The 19671-nt window shown below is 45.8% G+C and overlaps 1 protein-coding gene across 1 annotated transcript in view; it reads right to left on the bottom strand.

Moving 5' to 3' along the window:
* Nucleotides 1-16285: 16285 nt before the first annotated feature.
* Nucleotides 16286-19671, bottom strand: part of FOXH1 (forkhead box H1) — a 38214-nt gene continuing 34828 nt past the window's right edge. The window contains exon 3 of the mRNA XM_084848495.1: nucleotides 16286-19289. Within this exon, the coding sequence (XP_084704621.1) occupies nucleotides 18324-19289 (966 nt within the window). The 3' untranslated portion in view covers nucleotides 16286-18323. The remainder of the gene's footprint in view (nucleotides 19290-19671) is intronic.

Raw genomic sequence — 19671 nt, 5'->3', positions numbered from 1 at the left:
CCCAAACAGACTTTTTTCTGTCTAAACATGCATAGGATTGTGCCCTTATTATGGCAAAAGCTTTCATGAACTGGATTCCACTTCATCAGATGCATCAAAATCCCCAAAATCCCAGTCCTCACTTGGCAGGTATATTAATCCTTTTTTATCAGAGAATGTCTGATGATACAAACTATGTTATAGGCAATGAAATATAAGCAGAGCCAAGCTGGAAACATCTTGTGGTAGCAAATTCCACAATTTAACTATGTGCTGTGTGAAGGATTTTTATCTGTCCTGAACCTTTCACCAATCAGCTTCATGGGATGATCCCATTCCGTTCTAGTATTATGAGGGAGGAAGAAAAGCATCTCCCTTTCCACTTTTTCTACAGCATTCATAATTTTGTACACCTCTATCATGTCTCCCCCCACTCACCTTTTGTCTCAGCTAAACAGTCTCAGATGATGTAACCTTTCCTCATAGGGGATGGTTTTTTTTCCAGCCTCTTGAATTTGTTTAGCTTTTCTGCTCTTGCTTCAAGTTGCATACACAGGAGACTTTGGGAAACTGTAACAATTAGAGTTAAATGGCCATGAAATACAAAAGCCTGTGACAATTCAGTCAGTGCTTAAATACAAAATAACCCCAGTGGCCCTTCAGAACATCAGTAATTGGTGATAACACAATCATATTAGCTTTGCTGACTAAATTAACACCTACAGTAGTTCAGGAAACTGTTATCTGGATTCAGATCTAAATGGACGACAACTCCTGCTAATAAATCAGTTGGCCCAAAGGGAACCCATCATAGAGTTCTTAAATAACTCAAGTGTGAAATTGCTGATCTTCTAACAAAAAAACATAACACATCCCTAAAATCAGCCTGTGTACCAGAGGACTGCAGAGTGGCCAATGTAATGCCAATTTTGAAAAAAGGATTCAGGAGGCATCTGGGAAATTACAGGCTGGTTTGCTTAATGCCTTTCTGGGTAAATTGATTGAAAACAGTATTCAAGGTAAAATTAGTAAGCATATAGGAATAAGAAAAAAGAATACAGGGAATTAATCAGAAATAAGAAAATGACATTTCAAAGACATCTCTGGCATAGCTTGGATACTGCTTTGAAGACAAAAGATATGTCAGCCTTTTGGAAGATCGTAAACAACAGCTTAAATGCTGATATATCAAATGTAAATCCACAGATATCAAAGACAGACTGGGAGAAACACTTCAGTGTTTTATTTAATGCCGATAGCCCGCAATTACATCTGCCTTTGTGCTCCATCCTTGGCACTACAGATCCATGCCCCCCCCCGTATCCTATAAAGAGATAGAGTTATTAATTAATACAATGCCAGCTAAAAAAGCCCCAGGAGAAGACTATGTCCCAGCAGAGGTAATCAAACATAACATCAAGTGGTGGCTGCCTATTCGGGCCAAATTGTTCGATCATATAAACCTACTTGGGGAATTCCCAAAGGGTTGGAATACTTCTGTTGTAATTCTGATCTTCAAAAAAGGAGACCATAATCTCCCTTCAAATTACAGGCCAATTAGTCTTACTGATATTGCAGCCAAATTATATGCTCGACACCTGCTGAACAAACTGGAGGATTGGGCCTTCATAAATAACATCCTTATAGAAGAACAAGCTGGTTTTTGAGCTGGTTATTCAACAATGGACCATTGTTTTGTACTAGACCACCTGGTTAATAAGTATAAAAAAATTTAAAAAATCTAAATTGTATGTGGCATTTGTTGATTTCAAAGCAGCTTTTGATTCAATTAATAGGAACAGGTTATGGGCAAAACTGGCAGATTTAAATTTAGATCGACATCTCTTGAGTCTATTACAACTGTTGCATGAAAACTCAAACATTCAGGTGAGATTTTCTACTGCTGGATACATGACAGATAATATCGCAGTATCTCAAGGAGTTAAACAGGGGTGTGTCCTGGCCCTTCTTCATTCTATTTATAAATGATATAGCTTTTGATTTGACTGGTGACTTCTATTTCCCAGTAAAATTAGAAGAAAGGAATTTGTCCTTTCTTCTTTATGCTGATGATCTGATTCTCATTTCATATACCCAGATAGGTTTACGGAGATTACTATCAGCATTGGCTGAATATTCCCATAAAAACCTACTATCTATAAATTATGGAAAAACCAAAGTCATGGTCTTTGGACATAGATCCCCATTACACAAATGGAGAATAAACACCCATCCTATTGAGCAAGTATCCTCATATCGCTATCTGGGTGTCTATTTTTCAGCTTCAGGAGGCTGGGACGCTCATTTCAAATCCTTGAAATTAAAGACAAACCAACAACTAAACGGTTTACTGAAGTTCTGGCATACAAGGGAAAGTTACCAAATCCACCCAATATTAATTTTGTTGAAATCAAAACTTCTCCCTCAGTTTGTATATGGAGGAGAGTTACGGGCTTTGAAGTCTTCCTATAATATGGAAATGTTTCAAAACAAATTGCTGAGAACAATTCTAGGTTTGACAAGGTGTATACCTGCTTCATGTTTACGTTCAGAAACTGGTGTAATACCAGTTAAATCTATCATGGTCATCAGGGCCTTTCATTATTGGCTCAAGATTTTTTTCTGTCTTTCAGCTAGATTTCCTAAACTGTGCCTTTTAGCACAAATGAGAGTTAACCCATCAAACACATTGTCCTGGTTTCAGAAATTAATTTCTTACATTCATTATTATGTTTTTTCCTTTAAATATTTTACCACTTTGAATGTTGCCCATAGCAAAGAGGTTTTTAAAGAGAGGGTTAACAGTGTTTCTATCCAAACGGGTCTCTGTTCAGTGTCAAGTAATAAGATAGCACTTTGGTTATCAAAGACCAAGTTTAAATTTGAATGTGAACACTATCTGGCTTTAATTACAAACCCTCGTCTTAGATCCGCTCTCACATTGGATTTGCTGAAGATGGAGCAAATGAAAACAGCAGTTTTAGAAGGGCGTTTTAACAAGACTCCCTGTGCCTCGAGACTCTGTCCCTGCCGTACTGGCAAAGTGGAAGATCTACCTCATTACTTATTCGATTGCCCTATTTATTCCCAAATTCGTTCTAAATATTTGCATTGTTTTCTTGAAAAAAAGTCCAGCTGGTCCGATTTAGACAGGATACACTTTTTGTTTACTTCCAAAAGTAAGACAGTCTTATTGGCATTGGCCAATTTTGCTCTCACAGCCCAATCACATACAGCTAATTTTATGACCTTGCAGGAAATTAAAAATTAATGTGATTTGTTTGATTTCTTTTATGTATGTTTTATCTTTGTTATTATTTTGCTTGTTGTAACCTCTGGTTGAAACAATAAAAGCTTTGATTGATAGTAAGCATATAGAAGAACAAGTCCTGCTGAAAAAGAGTCAACATGGCTTCCACAAAGATAAGTCCTGTCTCCCTAACCTTTTAGAGTTTGAGAAAGTCAATAAACATGTAGACAGGGGTGATACACATTGTTTACTTCGACTTCCAAAAGACTTGACAAAATCCCTCACCAAAGACTCCTGAGCAAACTTAGCAGTCATGGGATAAGAGAAGACCTTTTATGGATCAGGAACTGTTAAAAAACAGAAAGCAGAGAGTAGGAATAAAAGACCATTTCTCTCAATGGAGGGATGTAAACAATGGGGTCCTGCAGAGATATGTATTGAATGCTTTTCAACTTGTTGAAATTATGCGTGAGCAGTGAGGTGGCCTAGTTTGCTGATGACACCACATTATTTAGGGTGGTTAAAACAAAGAGTGATTGCAAGGAGCACCAAAAGGATCTCTCCAAACTGGGAGAATGGCATCAAAATGACAAATATAGTTTAACATAAGCAAGTGTAAAGTGAAGCATGTTCGGGCAAAAAATCCCAACTTCATGTATACACTGATGGGGTCTGAGCTAGCAGTGACTGACCAAGAAAGGCATCTTGGGGTTGTGGTGGACAGCTCAGTGAAGATGTCGACCCTGTGTACTGCTGCTGTGAAAAGGGCACATTCTATGTTAGGCATAATTTGAAAAAGTTGAGTTGAAAAAACCCTTGTCAATATCATACTGCCCTTATACAAATCTGTGGTGCAACCACAGTTAGAATACAGTGTACAGTACTGGTCACTGCACCTAAAAAAGGATATTGTAGATTTGGAAAAAGTGGAGAAAAGGGCAACTAAAATGATCAAGGGGCTGGAGCAGCTCCCCTATGAAGGAAGGTTACAACATCTGGGAATATTTATTTGGAAAAAAAGGCTAGTGAGGGGGAACATGATAGAGGTATATAACATTACACATGCTGTAAAGAAAGTGGATGGGGAGAGGTTTTTCTCCCTCTCTCACAATGCTAGAACTCAGTGAGGTCATCCCATGAAGATGATTGGTGGGAGGTTCAGGACAGATAAAAGGAAGGGCTTCTTCACACAGCACATAGTTTAACTTTGAAATTTGCTACCACAAGATGTAGTGATGGCCACTACATCTTAAAAGGGGGTTAAACAAATTCCTGGCAGAGAAGGCTGTCAATGGCTACTAGCCGTGATGGCTATATGCTACCTCCAGTCTCGGAGGCAGTCTGCCTATGTACTTCAGTTGCTGGGGAACAGGGGCGGGAGGGTGCAGTTGCACTCGTCTCCTGCTTGTGGGTTTCCCATGGGCAGCTGGTTGGCCATTGTGGGAAACAAATGGTAGACTAGATGGACCCTTGGTCTTGCAAGAGGAAAAAAGGCGGGGTATAAATGCAATAAATAAATAAATAAATAGGTCTGATGCAGCATGGCTCATCTTATTTTCATATATTATTAAGGTGTTGTTATTTTTTATGTAAGCAGTTCTGAGTTATCTGTTATAAGAGAGGAATATACATACATGCATGCATAGTTAAATGGACCTTCTGTATGGAACTGCTCCCTTGACCCATCTGCACTGCAATTTCATGTTTGCGTTTAGTTCTGATAAGGCAGTTGGCCTTTACAACTTCACAGAAGTTCAGTGTGGTTAAATCAGACAGTATACAAATCCTGGAAACTGAATTGAAATACAGCTTCTTTATATCTCCTTATGTGGGAAAGAAACAGCATTATTTTTTGAGGAACCAGTTCTAACATTGGCAGGCAAATGCACAAAGATTGCAGTGGTATATGTAGTAGTAAGTGGCAGAGTAACCACTCCCATCAAGCATGTGTTCAGTTTGCTTCCAAGTGCTGGCTCTTCGGCTTAGAAATGGAGATGCGCACCACCCGCTAGAGTCGGACACGACTGGTTGGGGACACCTTTACCGTTAGACAGATAAGAGTACACATCCATCTCAGAAATGAACCTTTTAGGAATACTTTTTTCCTGAATCAGATGCCCTGGCTTTGCAGGCTGCTGGTGGGATCATTATGGAGGGGTTGATATGGGAAACTCTTGATTTCTGGCTAACCCCTTTTTTTTTATCAAGGCACATAACAAACAAAGAGGGGAAATATCCAACATCCATAGTCAGTACTTTTATTAGGACCAACAAAAATGCCACAAAAGTGTGCAAGCTTTTGGGTTCTCCAGAACTCTTCATCAAGCTAGGTGGTACAAAATAAATCAAGAGAACTTAGAAACTTGCACATTCTTTTGTGGCATTTTGTTTGGTCCTAATAGTGCCCAGCTGTGGATTTTGGACACTTTGTGTGTTTGTTGACTTAAGTATGATATGAGCATTAGGTGTAGACACCTGTGTGTGTCTTCACAGAATTTCATTGGAGATGCTCAGCCTGTTTGCATGGGTGGGAATACCCCTTATGTTGATACAGCGACAGCTGCAAGCAAACTGACACAGCCGCCAGAGTTGGACACACTGCCCTTGCTGTCTGGGTGAAGCCAGGCTGGCTGGCACCCCTGAGCCATCCCATGCTATGGCGCACCCCTCCAGCCCCCAAGGCTTTCCCTGTGGGGGGAGGGGCAGCCCCCCAGTAGGGGAGAGGGAGCAGACAGAGAACTCTGTCCCTCGGCCCACTAAATAGCCATTAGTGTCAGTTGTTTTTACTATATTTAATAGATTTATATACCACTTACCATACTTAAAAATATTTCTAAGCTGCTTACAAGAGAATTTAAATACATTCAAATGCATTAAGGTATTATTAAAATAGCAATTATGTATTTTTAATTGTAAAACATTTATATAAAACAATAAGAACATTACAGTCAATACAACACCATAATTACCAAACAAACTGGGCAGCACACTCACTAGGGGAAGGTCTGGGTAAAGAGGTGGGTCCATATTTAGCACCTAAAGCACACTATACTTGGAGCCTCCGGAATATGAGGGGGGAAGTAATTCCTTAAGGAGGTGCCACCACGGAGCAGGCCCTTCCTGGTTGCTGCAAGATGGCAATCTGCAGGTCGTGGTACAGCCAGCAAGGTCTCCTCTAATGACCATAATGATCTCACGGGTTGGTATTGGGGAAGGCACCCTAATAGTTTGATACAGCGAAGCCTTCAAGCAAACCTGCACACCTGTCGGGACACATTGTGCCCACCCCATCCAAGTGAAGGTCCGTCTGCTGGCACACCAGCACCTGGTGCGCCCCTGTAGCCCTCTTAAAGGAGGGGTCTATCCTCTCCATTCCTGAGAGGACAAGTGCAGAATGCTGTCCCTCTGCCTGATAATTTCCCTGGGCTTCAAATTGTATGGATTACAAAACCATGCAGGCGGTGGTTAGGGATGTCTGCCATCTAGTGATGGAAGATGTACTGCAAGCTTCAATCCATGGACACATTTCACAGAATAGTATAGTAGGGTTGGAAGGGGCCTACAAGGCCATCGAGTCCAGCCCCCTGCTTAATGCAGGAATCCAAGTCAGAGCATCCCTGACAGGTGGCTGTCCAGCCTCGTCTTGAACGCCTCCAGTGTGGGAGAGCCCACCACCTCCCTAGGGAATTGGTTCCATGGTCGTAATGCTGTAACAGTCAGGACGTTTTTCCTGATGTTCAGCCGGAATCTGGCTTCCTGTCACTTGAGCCCATTATTCTGTGTCCTGCACTCTGGGATGATCAAGAAGAGATCCTGGCCTTCCTCTCTGTGACAACCTTTCAAGTACTTGAAGAGCGCTATCCTATCTCCCCTCAGTCTTCTCTTCTCAAGGCTAAACATGCCCAGTTCTTTCAGTCTCTCTTCATAGGGCTTTGGTTCCAGTCCCCTTATCATCTTTGTTGCCCTCCTCTGAACCCTCTCCAGCTTGTCTGCATCCTTCGTAAAGTGTGGTGCCCAGAACTGGACACAGTACTCCAGGTGAGGCCTAACCAGTGCTGAGTAGAGGGGAACTAGTACTTCCCGGGATTTGGAAGCGATGCTTCTATTAATGCAGCCCAAAAGAGCATTGGCCATTTTTGCAGCCACATCACATGGTTGGCTCATATTCAGCTTGTGATCGACAACAATTCCAAGATCCTTCTCGCTTGTAGTGTTGTTGAGCCACATATCCCCCATCTTGTAACTGTGCATTTGGTGTCTTTTTCCTAGGTGCAGAACTTGGCATTTATCCCTATTCAAAGTCATTCTGTTGTTTTCTGCCCAGCGCTCCAGTCTATCCAGATCACTTTGAATTTTGTTTCTGTCTTCCAAAGTATTTGCTATCCCGCCCAATTTTGTGTCATCTGCAAATTTGATCAGTATTCCCTGCACCTCCTCCTCCAAGTCATTAATACAAATGTTGAAGAGCACTGGGCCCAGGACTGAGCCCTGCGGTACCCCACTTGTTACCTCTCCCCAGTTGGAGAAGGTCCCATTGATAAGCACTCCTTGAGTCCGATTCTGTAGCCAGCTCTGGATCCACCGGATCGTTGTTTCATCTAGCCCACTTTGAGCTAGTTTGCTCAACAGGATATCATGGGGCACTTTGTCGAAAGCTTTGCTGAAGTCGAGGTATATGATGTCTACAGCATTGCCACGGTCCACCAAGGGAGGTTACTTGATCAAAAAATGGGATCAGATTTATCTGGCAGGGCTTGTTTTTGACAAATCCATGTTGGCTTCAAGTAATCACTACATTGTTTTCAAGGTGCTTCCAGATGGATTGCTTTATCATCTGCTCCAGAGTTTTCCCAGGGATTGATGTCAGACTGACTGGTCTGTAGTTCCCAGGTTCCTCCTTTTTACCCTTTTTGAAGATAGGGTCAACGTTAGTCCTCCTCCAGTCATCTGGCACTTCCCCCGTCCTCCATGATTTCTCAACGAGAATAGACAGCGGTTCTGAGAGTTCTTCTGCCAGTTCCTTTATGACTCTAGGATGCAGTTCATCTAGCCCTGGAGATTTGAACTCATTCAAAATAATTAGGTGTTCCTTGACCATATGCCTATCGATCTCAAGCTGCAATTCTCCCCCTTCAGCCTGCACTTCGCCTTTGCCAGGGGGGTCATTGACCCTCTTTAGGGAGAAGACTGAGCCAAAGTAGGAATTGAGCACCTCTGCCTTTTCTTTGTCATCTGTTATCGTTTTGCCATCCTTATTTAATAGCTGAACCACCATTTCTTTCCTCTGTCCTTTACTATGCACGTATCTGAAGAAAGCCTTTTTGTTGCTTTTAGCCTCCCTCGCTAACCTCAGCTCGTTCTCAGCTTTAGCCTTCCTGACGCCATCCCTGCAATTCTGTGCTACCTGCCTGTACTCTTCCTTTGTGGCTTGGCCTTCTCTCCACTCCCTATATGTGTGCTTTTTTGTTTTCAGGTCATCTCTAAGCTTTTTGTGAAGCCACATTGGCTTCTTCTGTTGTCTTCCACCTTTTCTTCTTGTTGGAATGGTTTGTAATTGTGCCTTGAGAATTTCCTTTTTTAAAAGCTCCCACCTATCTTGGACTCCTTTTCTCGTTAGAGTCGCTTGCCATGGGACCTTACTGATCATTGTTCTGAGTTTATTAAAATCAGCTTTCCTAAAATCCAGGGTACGCGTTTGACTACACTCGGCTTTTGCTTCCCTTAGAACCAAGAACTCAAGTACAACATGGTTGCTTTCCCCCAGAGTTCCTGTAACTGCGACTTGAGCCACTAAGTCATCTCTGTTGGTTAGGATCAAGTCAAGGATAGCCGATCCTCTAGTTCCTTCCTCTACTTTCTGTAGGAGGAAGTTATCCGCCACACAAGTCAGGAATTTCCTGGAGGGGCCATGTTTTACAGAATTTGTCTCCCAACAAATATCGGGGAAATTGAAGTCCCCCATTACTACTACATCATGCTTCCTTAAAACATTGGCTATTTGCTTTTCAAAAGTTTCATCCTCATCTTCTCCTTGATTGGGTGGCTGGGAGTAGACTCCGACCACCATGCTCGTTTTATTCTTTGCTCCATTAATTTTGATCCAGATGCTCTCGATGGGGCTACCAAGCTCCTCCTCCTGTATTTCTGTGCAGAGATATGTCTTTTTCACATACAGTGCAACCCCACCTCCCTTTCTGTTCCTCCTGTTCTTTTTGAACAAGTTACATCCTTCAATTGCTGTATTCCAGTCATGAGAGTCGTCCTACCAAGTCTCAGTTATACCTTTCAAGTCATAATTTCCCTCCTGTATTAAGAGTTCAAGTTCGTTCTGTTTGTTTCCCATACTCTGGGCATTAGTATATAGACATCAAAGACCATGCGCTTCATAGTCTGGCTTTCTTCCTACATGTGTCTGAACACTATTATTGGGCGCTATCAGAGCTGTTCTCTCCGTTGCAGCGCATGTGGCTATGTCCATTGTTACCCCCAACATTACATCTCCCTTCCCCGTAGGATTCAGTTTAAAGCCCTCCTGATGAAGTTCTTCATGCTGTGGCCAAACACATTCTTCCCGTCCTTTGTGAGGTGCAACCCGTCCCTTGCCAACAGCCCATCTTCCAGGAAGTATAGCCCGTGGTCCCAGAATCCAAATCTCTCACGCAGGCACCACCTTCGTAGCCAGTCATTCACCCGGAGTATTTTTCATTGCCTTTCTATCCTTCTTCTAACTACTGGAAGGATGGATGAGAAAAGTATCTGGGCCCCAAAGTTCTTGAGTTTCCTCCCCAAAGCTTCAAAGTCTGACGTGATTTCTTTGTAGCTCCGCTTGGCGGTATCATTTGTTCCCACATGGATGAGAAGAAAGAGATACCTGTCAGTGGGCTTTATGACTGCAGGCAACCTTTCAGTCACGTCTCTAATCCGTACTCCTGGGAGACAACATACCTGGCGAGTCCACGGGTCTTCGCAACATACTTGGGTCTCGATCCCACACAGCAAGGAGTCTCCCACTACTACCACTCTTGTTGTTGTTGTAGGCCTGGGTTTCATCGCCTCTGTTTGACTGACCTCCAGCCTCTTGCTCACTCTCATATAGGTTCCCCTGTGATTCTTCCTCTGCAGGCTGTTCTCCAGTCTCATCCGCAAGTACCTGGGATTGGTTCCACAGCTCCACTGCTTCCACTGGTGCAGAGTGGCGTCTAGTTCTTCTTCTCCTAACTGTCACCCTTTTCCAAGGAGTATCCTCTACTCCATTTTTCTTCAACTCAGCATTTCCCACTGCCTCATCTTGCTGTTGCTCTTCAAGCTTCTGGTCTTCCCTTTGCTGCTGTAGTTCCCCCATTCTGTCCAAGAACTCTTCGTGTTCTCTTATTCCCCGGAGGGTCGACAGTCGCCGCTCCAGTCCACTTACTTTTTCTTCCAGCGGCGTGATCAACTTGCACTTGTTGCAGGTGTAGGCCACGTTATTCTCAGGCAAGAAAACAAACATGGCACACACCTTGCAGGTCACCACCACTGGAGAGTCTTGTCCTTCCATAGCCTCTTTTCCCTTTTTGTGTCTAGCTTTGTGATTGTTCTGGACTAGCCTGTGCCTGCTCATCTACTCAGTAGAGGTTAAAAGCAGAGTCCCACTGGTGTGGAAGTGTGTGTTATGAGAAAAGAAATTGAAAACAGAATTTGTTAGGGGCCTCCCCCTTGACCTCCTCTGCCGAACTCCCCTGGCCAACGCCTGTTTGCTCCCCCTGAGCGCGCTCTGGTCGCTCGCTCTCTGGGAGCTTGCTTGCTTCTGTAGTCCCTGGACCAGCTGGAGCAGCTTGCTCTACTCTGCTCTGCTGTGCTCAGCTGGGAGGCGGGAAACAGGAAGAATCTTGTATGGCTTTCCCCAACCTGGCGCCCTTTCACGTCACCACCACTGGAGAGTTCTGTCCTTCCATTGCCTCTTTTCCCTTTTTGTGTCTAGCTTTGTGATTGTTCTAGACTAGCCTGTGCCTGCTCCTCTACTCAGTAGAGGTTAAAAGCAGAGTCCTACTGGTGTGGAAGTGTGTGTTACAAGACAAATAAATGAAAAAAAAATAGTTAAAAAATTAAAAAAATAAAAATTAAAAAAATATTAGGGGCCTCCCCCTTGACCTCCCCTGCCGAACTCCCCTGGCCAACTCCTGTTTGCTCCCCCTGTGCACGCTCTGGTCGCTCGCTCTCTGGGAGCTTGCTTGCTTCTGTAGTCCCTGGACCAGCTGGAGCAGCTTGCTCTGCTCTGCTCAGCTGGGAGGCAGGAAACATTTAAATTAATTACAATTATTTAATACATGTTACAAACAATTAAATGCTTAATTAGTACACCCCTGGGGTCCCCTTAGTATGCATGCCAAGTTTTAGGTGTCACAGTCTTGGAGCTATGGTGCTGACAGATAGACAGGCTCACATCTTTTATTACTATAGCAGATTTATTTATTTGGCTTATGCCCTACCTTTCCACCAAGCAAATGGTGCTCAAGGCAGCTAACAATGATAGGAACCAGCATTTAAAACAAGAACTTCATTAAAACAATCAACAAGTATTTTTTAAAAATTAAAAACACAATAAAAGCCTAAAAACAGCCCCCAACCCAACAGGGCAGCTTACATGCCAAAGGCCTGCTTGAATAGTTTCAGAACCTGGGAGCAGCCACTGAGAAGGCCCTGCTTTGTGTCACACCAAACACACCTTCAACGTGGCATCGAGGGAAGGGCCTCTCCTTTTCGCCTTAAGACCCAGGCAGGCAGTATGGGAGAAGGTGGTCTTTCAAGTAGCCTGGTCCCAAGCTGTCTAGGGCTTTATATGTCATAACCAGAACTCTTTTTTGAGTTGTGCCTGGAAACAGATTAGGAACTAGTGGTGCTGTTGTAAAAAGGGAGTCATTTGTTCAACAGTCTGGCTGCAGCATTCTGGAACAGCTGAAGTTTCCAAATAGCTTTCAAAGGCAGCCCTGCATAGAGTAGTCTAAATATCTAAGGGGCGTAAGTTGCCCAACCCTGAAGTACAATCATAAACAAGGAGAAATGCCATGAGAATATTTGGAGTGCAAGAATTTATTTATTAACTTTGATATACCGCTTTATCTGCTAAAAAGCCATTAAGGTCATGTACAATGTAAAATAATAAAACCTTAAAATAATAAAAATAAGAACATTTTTAAAAAGTAAGGCCATTAAGGGTGCAATCCTGTGCGTGTTTAGACAGAAAAAAATCCTACAAATCCCAGCATTCTCCAGCCAGCTGAGGAATGCTAGGAGTTGTAGGTCTTTTCTCTGTCTCAACATGCGTAGGATTGCACCCCCAAACATTAAAACAACACATTTTAAAAGGCTAAATTGAAAAGTGAGTGTTTACATCCTTTCTAAAGGGCAAGAGAGTGGGGGTCAACTGTAGTTCTTGAGGGAGTGCATTCCATAGTTTGGGGGCATTACAGGAGAAAGCCATTTTATATACGCCGGATGAACAGGCCTCTGTGTAACTGTATCCTCAAAAGGGCCGCTCCTACAGATCTTAGTATCCAGGCAGGTTCATAGTGAGACAGGTGGCCCCTTAGATCACTAGTTCCTATGCTGTTTAGAACTTTCAAGGTTAAAAGCCGACACCTTGAATTGTGCCCAGAAAGTAATTGCCAACCAGCGCAGGTCTCCAAGGATTTGTAAGGTCCCTTTTCCATGTGGAATCCTCAAAGTTTCATAAAGTTCAACCCAGCCTTCTGAGAAGTACAAGGAAACTGGAAAGCATCCAAAATGGGTCCAAAAAGAGGGAACTAATCTCAAGATGCTGGAAAAATAGTTTATTCTTTAAGAAGCACAATGCATTTCAGACCAGAACTGCTTGGGGCCTCTGTCAGGACTGACTCATACATTTGAAGATATTTATTTGTTTGTTTGTTTGTTTGTTTGTTTCTATACCGCCCAATAGCCGAAGCTCTCTGGCCGGTTCACAAAATTAAAACCAAACACCACACAATAAAACATTTAAAATATATAGAACATTAACACCATAATATAACAATACAACCACAATAAAACCTAGCAGCAGTGCAGGAGTTTAAAATACAGATTTTTAAAACAGCAAAGCTAAAAGTTTAGAAAGCTAAAATGCTAAAATGCCTGGGAAAATAAAAATAGATAAGATAGGCAGGTAAAATCATAGTTGAAGGGAATGTATTATAGATCTTACTATACATGTTAACTATCTGTTACGCTTGCATTGATCATAACTCAAAACTAAATGTCAGGGACGTTCTGGGTGTATTGCTACACAGAAGGGGAGTGACTCTTCTGTTCCCCCCCCATGTAATCAATTAACTATAGGTTAATTGTGGGTTAAACAACCCAGAGTTAACCAAACTACTAAATGTAGGTTAACTGTGGGCTGTTTATCCCACGATTAACCTATAGGCCGCATCTACATGGCACTGATTTCATTGTTTGCTTGGTAGGAGCTGCGCGGTATTAGCGCCGCGAATTACCCACTGGGGCGGAAGATGGGAGGGTCAAAGTGGGCCTCCCAAGCTGGGAAAAGCAGAGCGCGCAGAGCTGGGGAGGAGGGTGCATGGCCAGCATGTAGGGCTTGCTTGCAAGTCGACGTTCATAACAAACCCCGCGTACACATTTCTGAGGTGGGCAGGCAGCCGCTGCCTCCGGAGACTGAGCCAGCGTTGAGAGCATGCCGTGCTGCTGAGTATATGTTCGTGAAAATCATCCTCCCCGGGCCCCGCCCTGTCTCAACTGCGCAGCTGCGAATCTGCCGGCATCCACTGTTTCTCAGCCGTGTCCCTTTGTAGCTTCATGTCTCCTCTCTCAAGCTCACTTAAAGTGAGAGGCAGAGACGTGGAACTGAAGGCCATGAGTTACTACCAGGGAGACATGTTTGCCCCTCTGCTCTCCCCCCGCCCCCAGCTAAGTTCCCTTCCACCAGTCAGCACAGCTTTCACCAGCCCGCTTCTTCATGCCTCTGAAACTGCGGAGCTGCGAAGGAGGGGGGGCATCACTGATGCTGCGATTTCAATCCGAGGAAGGGACACACAGCTCAACCCCTGCCCCGCAGTGAACCCGAAGCAAGTGAAGACTTCGCAGCAAATGGACTTGGAGAAAACCCGGGTTTTTCCATGAAAATCATGATTGGGCTGCGAAGCCGGGGCTGCGTCATCTGTTGCAAAGATCTTCCCTTCGGAGTGGCACCGGGGCAAATGGCTCATGTAGATGGGGCCATAGTCTCCAGATTCGGATGCCATGTAGCAACCCCCAGTCGGCGAGATTGAAAGTTGAATATGCAAAATGGCTGTGAAACACACCCAGCATGCACTGCAGCAAATCATTGGTTAACTAATTAACGCACGATGTGCCACCATTACATGTGGACTAGGTCATTATTTCACCTATCTTCAAATGTACGAGCCAGTCCTGACAGTTATCTGAAGGCTTTATAAGAATTGTTAGCATACACAGGCACTTCTTGCGATGTGTCATAGATAAAACTACGAGAGTACAATAAAATAATACACATTAAGCAAATGTGATGTCTCTATTTTTATAGCCCCTGAGGAGGGCCCCAAGCAGTTCTGGTCTGAAATGCATTATGCTTCTCAAAGAATAAACTACCTTTCTAGCATACTGAGACTAGTTCTCTTCTTTTGGATCCACTTTGGACGCTTTCTAGTTTTCTCACACTTTTCAGAAGGCTGGGTTGGCCTTTATGAAACTGTGAGGTTTCCACATAGAAAAGGACCTTACAGATGCTGGGAGTGCAGTAAATCATAGAATAGTAGGGTTGGACGGGGTCTACAAGGCCATCGAGTCCAACCCCCTGCTCAGTGCAGGACTCCAAGTCAGAGCATCCCTGGCAGAGGGCTGTCCAGCCTCGTCTTGAAGGCCTCCAGCGTGGGAGAGCCCACCACCTCCCCAGGTAATCGGTTCCATGGTCGTATTGCTCTAGCAGTCAGGAAGTTTTTCCTGATGTTCAGCTGGAATCAAAATGGTTTGATGACGGCTCTTCATACAGCCCTTGATTACTCCAGGGAGCACAGTGCTGCAGGATCCTGCCATAGACACAGTGGCACACACTGCTTTGGTTCAAGAGGAGCAGGAGGCGGCATGGAGGATGGCCTTACAGTGCAACTTCCAAGCCTGTCCTGCTCTAGCTGGTTCAGATTCTGTGCTAGGCAAGTACTGGGGCACATCTAGTAGGCAAGTCAATTAAGCAGGCAAATGGCCAAGCACAAAGGCAGTGTGGGATCAGGCAAAGGCAGGGGTGGGCAACACACAGGCAATGGTCAAAGCACAGTACTGCCACGCAAGTAGCTGCTTTCCAGAAGAGAGGTCTGATGGGTAGCCAAGGTCTAAACACAGGTAAGCAGTCAGATACAATACACAATCCAAGAAGCAGAGTCAAGCAGGAGTCCAAGGGTCAGTAGCACAGAGGTTCGGTTGCCAGGCAAGGTCAGGGATACAAGGCACTGAAGCTGGTAAAACAATGTTGGTCCACCAATGGTTAGTCTGAAAGTGAAAGTTTATATAGCCAGAGCTTCCTGAGCCCCACCTGAGTTCAGCTGTAGTTTGTTATAGGTCCTCTGGCAACAGTCCAACTTGGGAGAAGGGTCTTGCTACTGAGGAGTCCTTTCCTCTGGAGGAGGGAACAGAATGCTGGTCTAGAGAGGCCTGATCCCGCAGGGCTCGTCTTACGTTCTTAACAGAGTGCTAAGCTAGGTAAACCCAAAATGATCGTTCTTATGGTCTTAATAAAGCTGAGGTCAGTGGGAAGAGGGCTTTGTGTACGAGTGCAAATTTCTACACAGGAGGATTGGAGCCAGCTGAAAGAGAGTGACACAAGGAGATTCTTGACCACACACACTCCACCCCCCACCTGCCCCCACCAAGAGAAGCCTGCTTTGGCCTTCCCACGGGGCTGATTCTGACATGCATTCTTTGCAGGTGTGAAACAGCCTTCACAGCTGAAACAATGCAGAATGTGGAACGTTCATATCACTTTCCATCACCACAAACGGGACATTTCAGTGAAGTCTGTTCACATCTTCCGTTGCTCAGACTAAGAAGCCAGAAGCTGAACTCGCAGAGGGAGGGTGAATGCTTGAGCCAGCAGCCAGCAAGGTACAGCAGAGGGAGGGAGGGAGATCCTCCCAGGTGACTGTAGCAACTGTCAGAGCCAGTTTGGGGGAGTGCCTCAGCTCAGCAGTACAGCATAGTTCTTGCACGCTAAGGCCCAGGTCCAATCCCCGACATCTCCCCTCAAAGGGATTCGGTAGCAGATTATGGGGAGGACCTCAGCCTGAGACTCTGAAGAGCCACAAGGAAGTGCCGGGGCAAATGGACCAAGGATCAGAGCCTGTATAAGGCAGTGCCGTGTAATTGCATAGCCACCGGCTGCTGCAGTCCCCCAGAGGCTTCTCGTCATGTGCAGCCTCATTCACCAATGGTCATTTGTGCCGCCTGTTTCATGCATGCAAGAGTTCAGATTTAGCCATCGCATTCGAGGTATACTTGTGTGAATTCATCTCGTTTTCGGTTGGGGGAAAGAATAGAAACCATACAAGAAAAGGTAATTCACAACAAGAACACAGATCCTGATAGTGAGGAATTGCCCAAACAGAGAAAAATAAATAAACGCAATGGGACTGATATATACGAAACATCCTGCTCCAACCTGGTGTCCTCCAGATGTTGGGGATCAATGCTGACTGGAGGGATTATGGGAGATGTAGTCCAACACATCTGGAGGGTGCCAGGTTGGGGTAAACTGTTATAAATACCTCCTCTACTATATTGCATGGTGATATAGAATAAAGATGGAGTTCTTGCAGTGTGGGTAAGCGTGTGGCAGAGTAACAAACACAGAGAAGCAAAATGTCGTATCAGTTTAGCAGATGCACAAACTCCTTGATAGGCAGCTGGTCTGAAAGCCCGTTCCATCCCTGGTTTTGGTCATGAGTGGCGGTAAGATAAATGGGCCATAATCACAACTCTAGCTCTATGCAGCTGTTCACCCCAACGCAGTCAGAATCGTGGGAGAACAGGCCAGCATTTGCTGGCCCTGAACCTCTGTCCTGCCCCCATTGCTTGGCTCGGGTGCCCTCTATGTGTTGGACGAGGAAGGTTTGATGCAGGGAGCTCACTCTGCAGGGTTACACTCACCTGTGTGGATTAGAAGCCTGCCTGGGAAAATAAAAATGGACTTTGCAGGGGCGTCTGGAGAAGGGACCCTGGTTATGATCTTAATGCACAAGTGGGTCCATGCAGAAGGAGGCGTCCCTCAGGTATGCAGGTCTCAAGCCACATGAGCTGCTCTTGTGGCTAGATCATCTGTCATGTTGTGATGGTGTATTTTTCTCTGGGCAATTCCTCAATATCAGGATCAGAGGAAAAGAATAAGCCAACACCTTTTTGGAGCTTGAGATGAAAAATGTTCTGCCTGCCCCTTCTCTGGACAAGGTATGACATCTCCCAAGTTGTCTTGCATGACATTACGTGCAAGATTACATGGGACATAAATATTTCAGTGGAGTGATCCCCCACCCCATAGCAGCAAGGCCTTGGCAATAAATGCACCCATTGTTAGGAAGCTAGTCAGGGTCAAGTGAGGATTCAGTGGCTGGTGGGGGGAGAACCCTTCTCTCTGTTCCACAGAGAGATCCCGCACAGCAGGACCTGGCTCTCATTCTGCCTGTGTTGCTTAGGACCTGCCCAGCAGATTCCACCTCACTCCATAACTTGCTATGGGGGAATCCCCATCCTATCAGAAGGCCGCTCTGGATGGAGATGATTCCCAGTGGATTTAGACTGCGATTGCTGGATGAAACAGCAGCTGCATCTATCCTCCCGGAACAGGTAGAACAGTAATACCTGAGCAATTGGCTGCTGTTCAGGCCTTGATGGGTGGGACATCGGGTGGCTGAAGGGGTTCTGGAGATGCTTCAGAGCCTGGCGTAAAAAGATCTGCAGTTGGCTTAAGACAGGACGGCAAGGGGTGTAAACTGGCTGGCTGGATCCTCCCTGACCGATGAGCACAGCGTGCATTTCTGGGAGGCAGCTCACCCTCCCTGACCGCTAATGAGCCCTCTCACGAGGGCTCATAATGGGCCACCACAGCACTGCTTGGCAAAGGGCCTCTCCTGCTCATGGCTGGGTGTGCGATGTCCGTCGGGTGAGTCATCCACACGTCAAACACGGTCTTGTTGGGAGGCATGGTTTGATCCAAGTCTACCAAGAGCCTAGTGGAGGGGACGGGACTCAGCAAGGGCCTTGCCATCAGCTCCCAGTACACTGGGCTAGGAAAGGGCGTGGGGCTGCAGAAGGGCAGGCCCGGGAAGGCAGTGGGGAAAGGTGAGGAGTGGCTTGGGGGGGCAACCACATTGGGTGCGACGCACTTGGTGTAGGAGGTGGGGAGCTGCTCCCAGTGCGGGAGAGGCAGGGCTGGGGCGTCGTCCTCGGAGTCAGAGTCGCTGTTCTCCAGGGCCTGGAGCACCCTGGGGCGCTTGGCCAGAGTGTGGAACCCATGCCCCTTCTTGGGCCCTTGCTTCCCAGCCTCCCTTTCCTGTGGTGACAAGGAGCCAAGAGAGGAGAGGCTGCTGGAGGAGGAGAGCGAGCGGAGTGCTGGCAGGTGACACGAAGGCCGCCAGGGCAGCACAGGAGGCCCTGAGGAGACACGGAAGATGGGGACCGGGCCCCAGACATCCAGGCCAGCTGCCAGGGGGTGCAGGGGCTCAGCAGCCGCCCTGGGCTTCCCACAAAGGCCCACGTCCTGGAAGTTGCTCAGCAAGGAGTCGATGCTGAAGGGGCTGTTCTGCCGGGCCCCTTCAGTGGTCAGGCATGTGTCTTCCCTGGAGGAAGCCGCGTTGTGGGGAGGCTGGGAGCCGCTGAATGGCCAGCCGTGGAACACATAGGGGGCAAGGTCAACAGCAAATGTCCTCTCCTCCTGGCGGGAGATGGGTGTGTTCTGCAGCTTGAGGGCCTCGGGTGGGATACGCTCCACGTTGACGGTCCAGAAATTCCCCTTGGCCTTGGGTTTCATGGGGTCCTTCAGCACCTGCAAGGGATGGGAGGGATAGAGTGTGTATGTGTTCCCTCTCCAAAGACAGAGTCAAGACAGACTCCCTCTCCCTGCCCTGGATGGAGGAAAGGCCTCCATGCAAAGCTTTCAGAGCCTCCTTCGAGACCCAAGTGGCCCTGAACTTCCAAACTGGCTCATTCCTAGCACCTTGCTTTTACCCAGGGCTCATCCTCCCCACCCGCTTGGGACTTTGAATGGAATCCTATAATTGGACCATGCGTAGCCTGTCTTGTCCCTGAGACAGACAGATCTACATGGTGCCCATTGTTCAGTTCCATGGAGACTGATCCAGGTCCAGTTTTTTTGGAGCATCCACTTCCACTGCATATCAGATTCAGCCCAGTGCATGTCCCAAAGA

This window comes from Heloderma suspectum, chromosome 4 (assembly GCF_057233095.1).
Source record: "Heloderma suspectum isolate Gila_16-S chromosome 4, 16-S_ref, whole genome shotgun sequence".
NCBI classification, from domain to species: Eukaryota; Metazoa; Chordata; class Lepidosauria; order Squamata; family Helodermatidae; genus Heloderma; species Heloderma suspectum.
The sequence above is the reverse complement of the archived record's forward strand: the minus strand, read 5'-3'. Positions and strand labels throughout refer to the sequence as shown.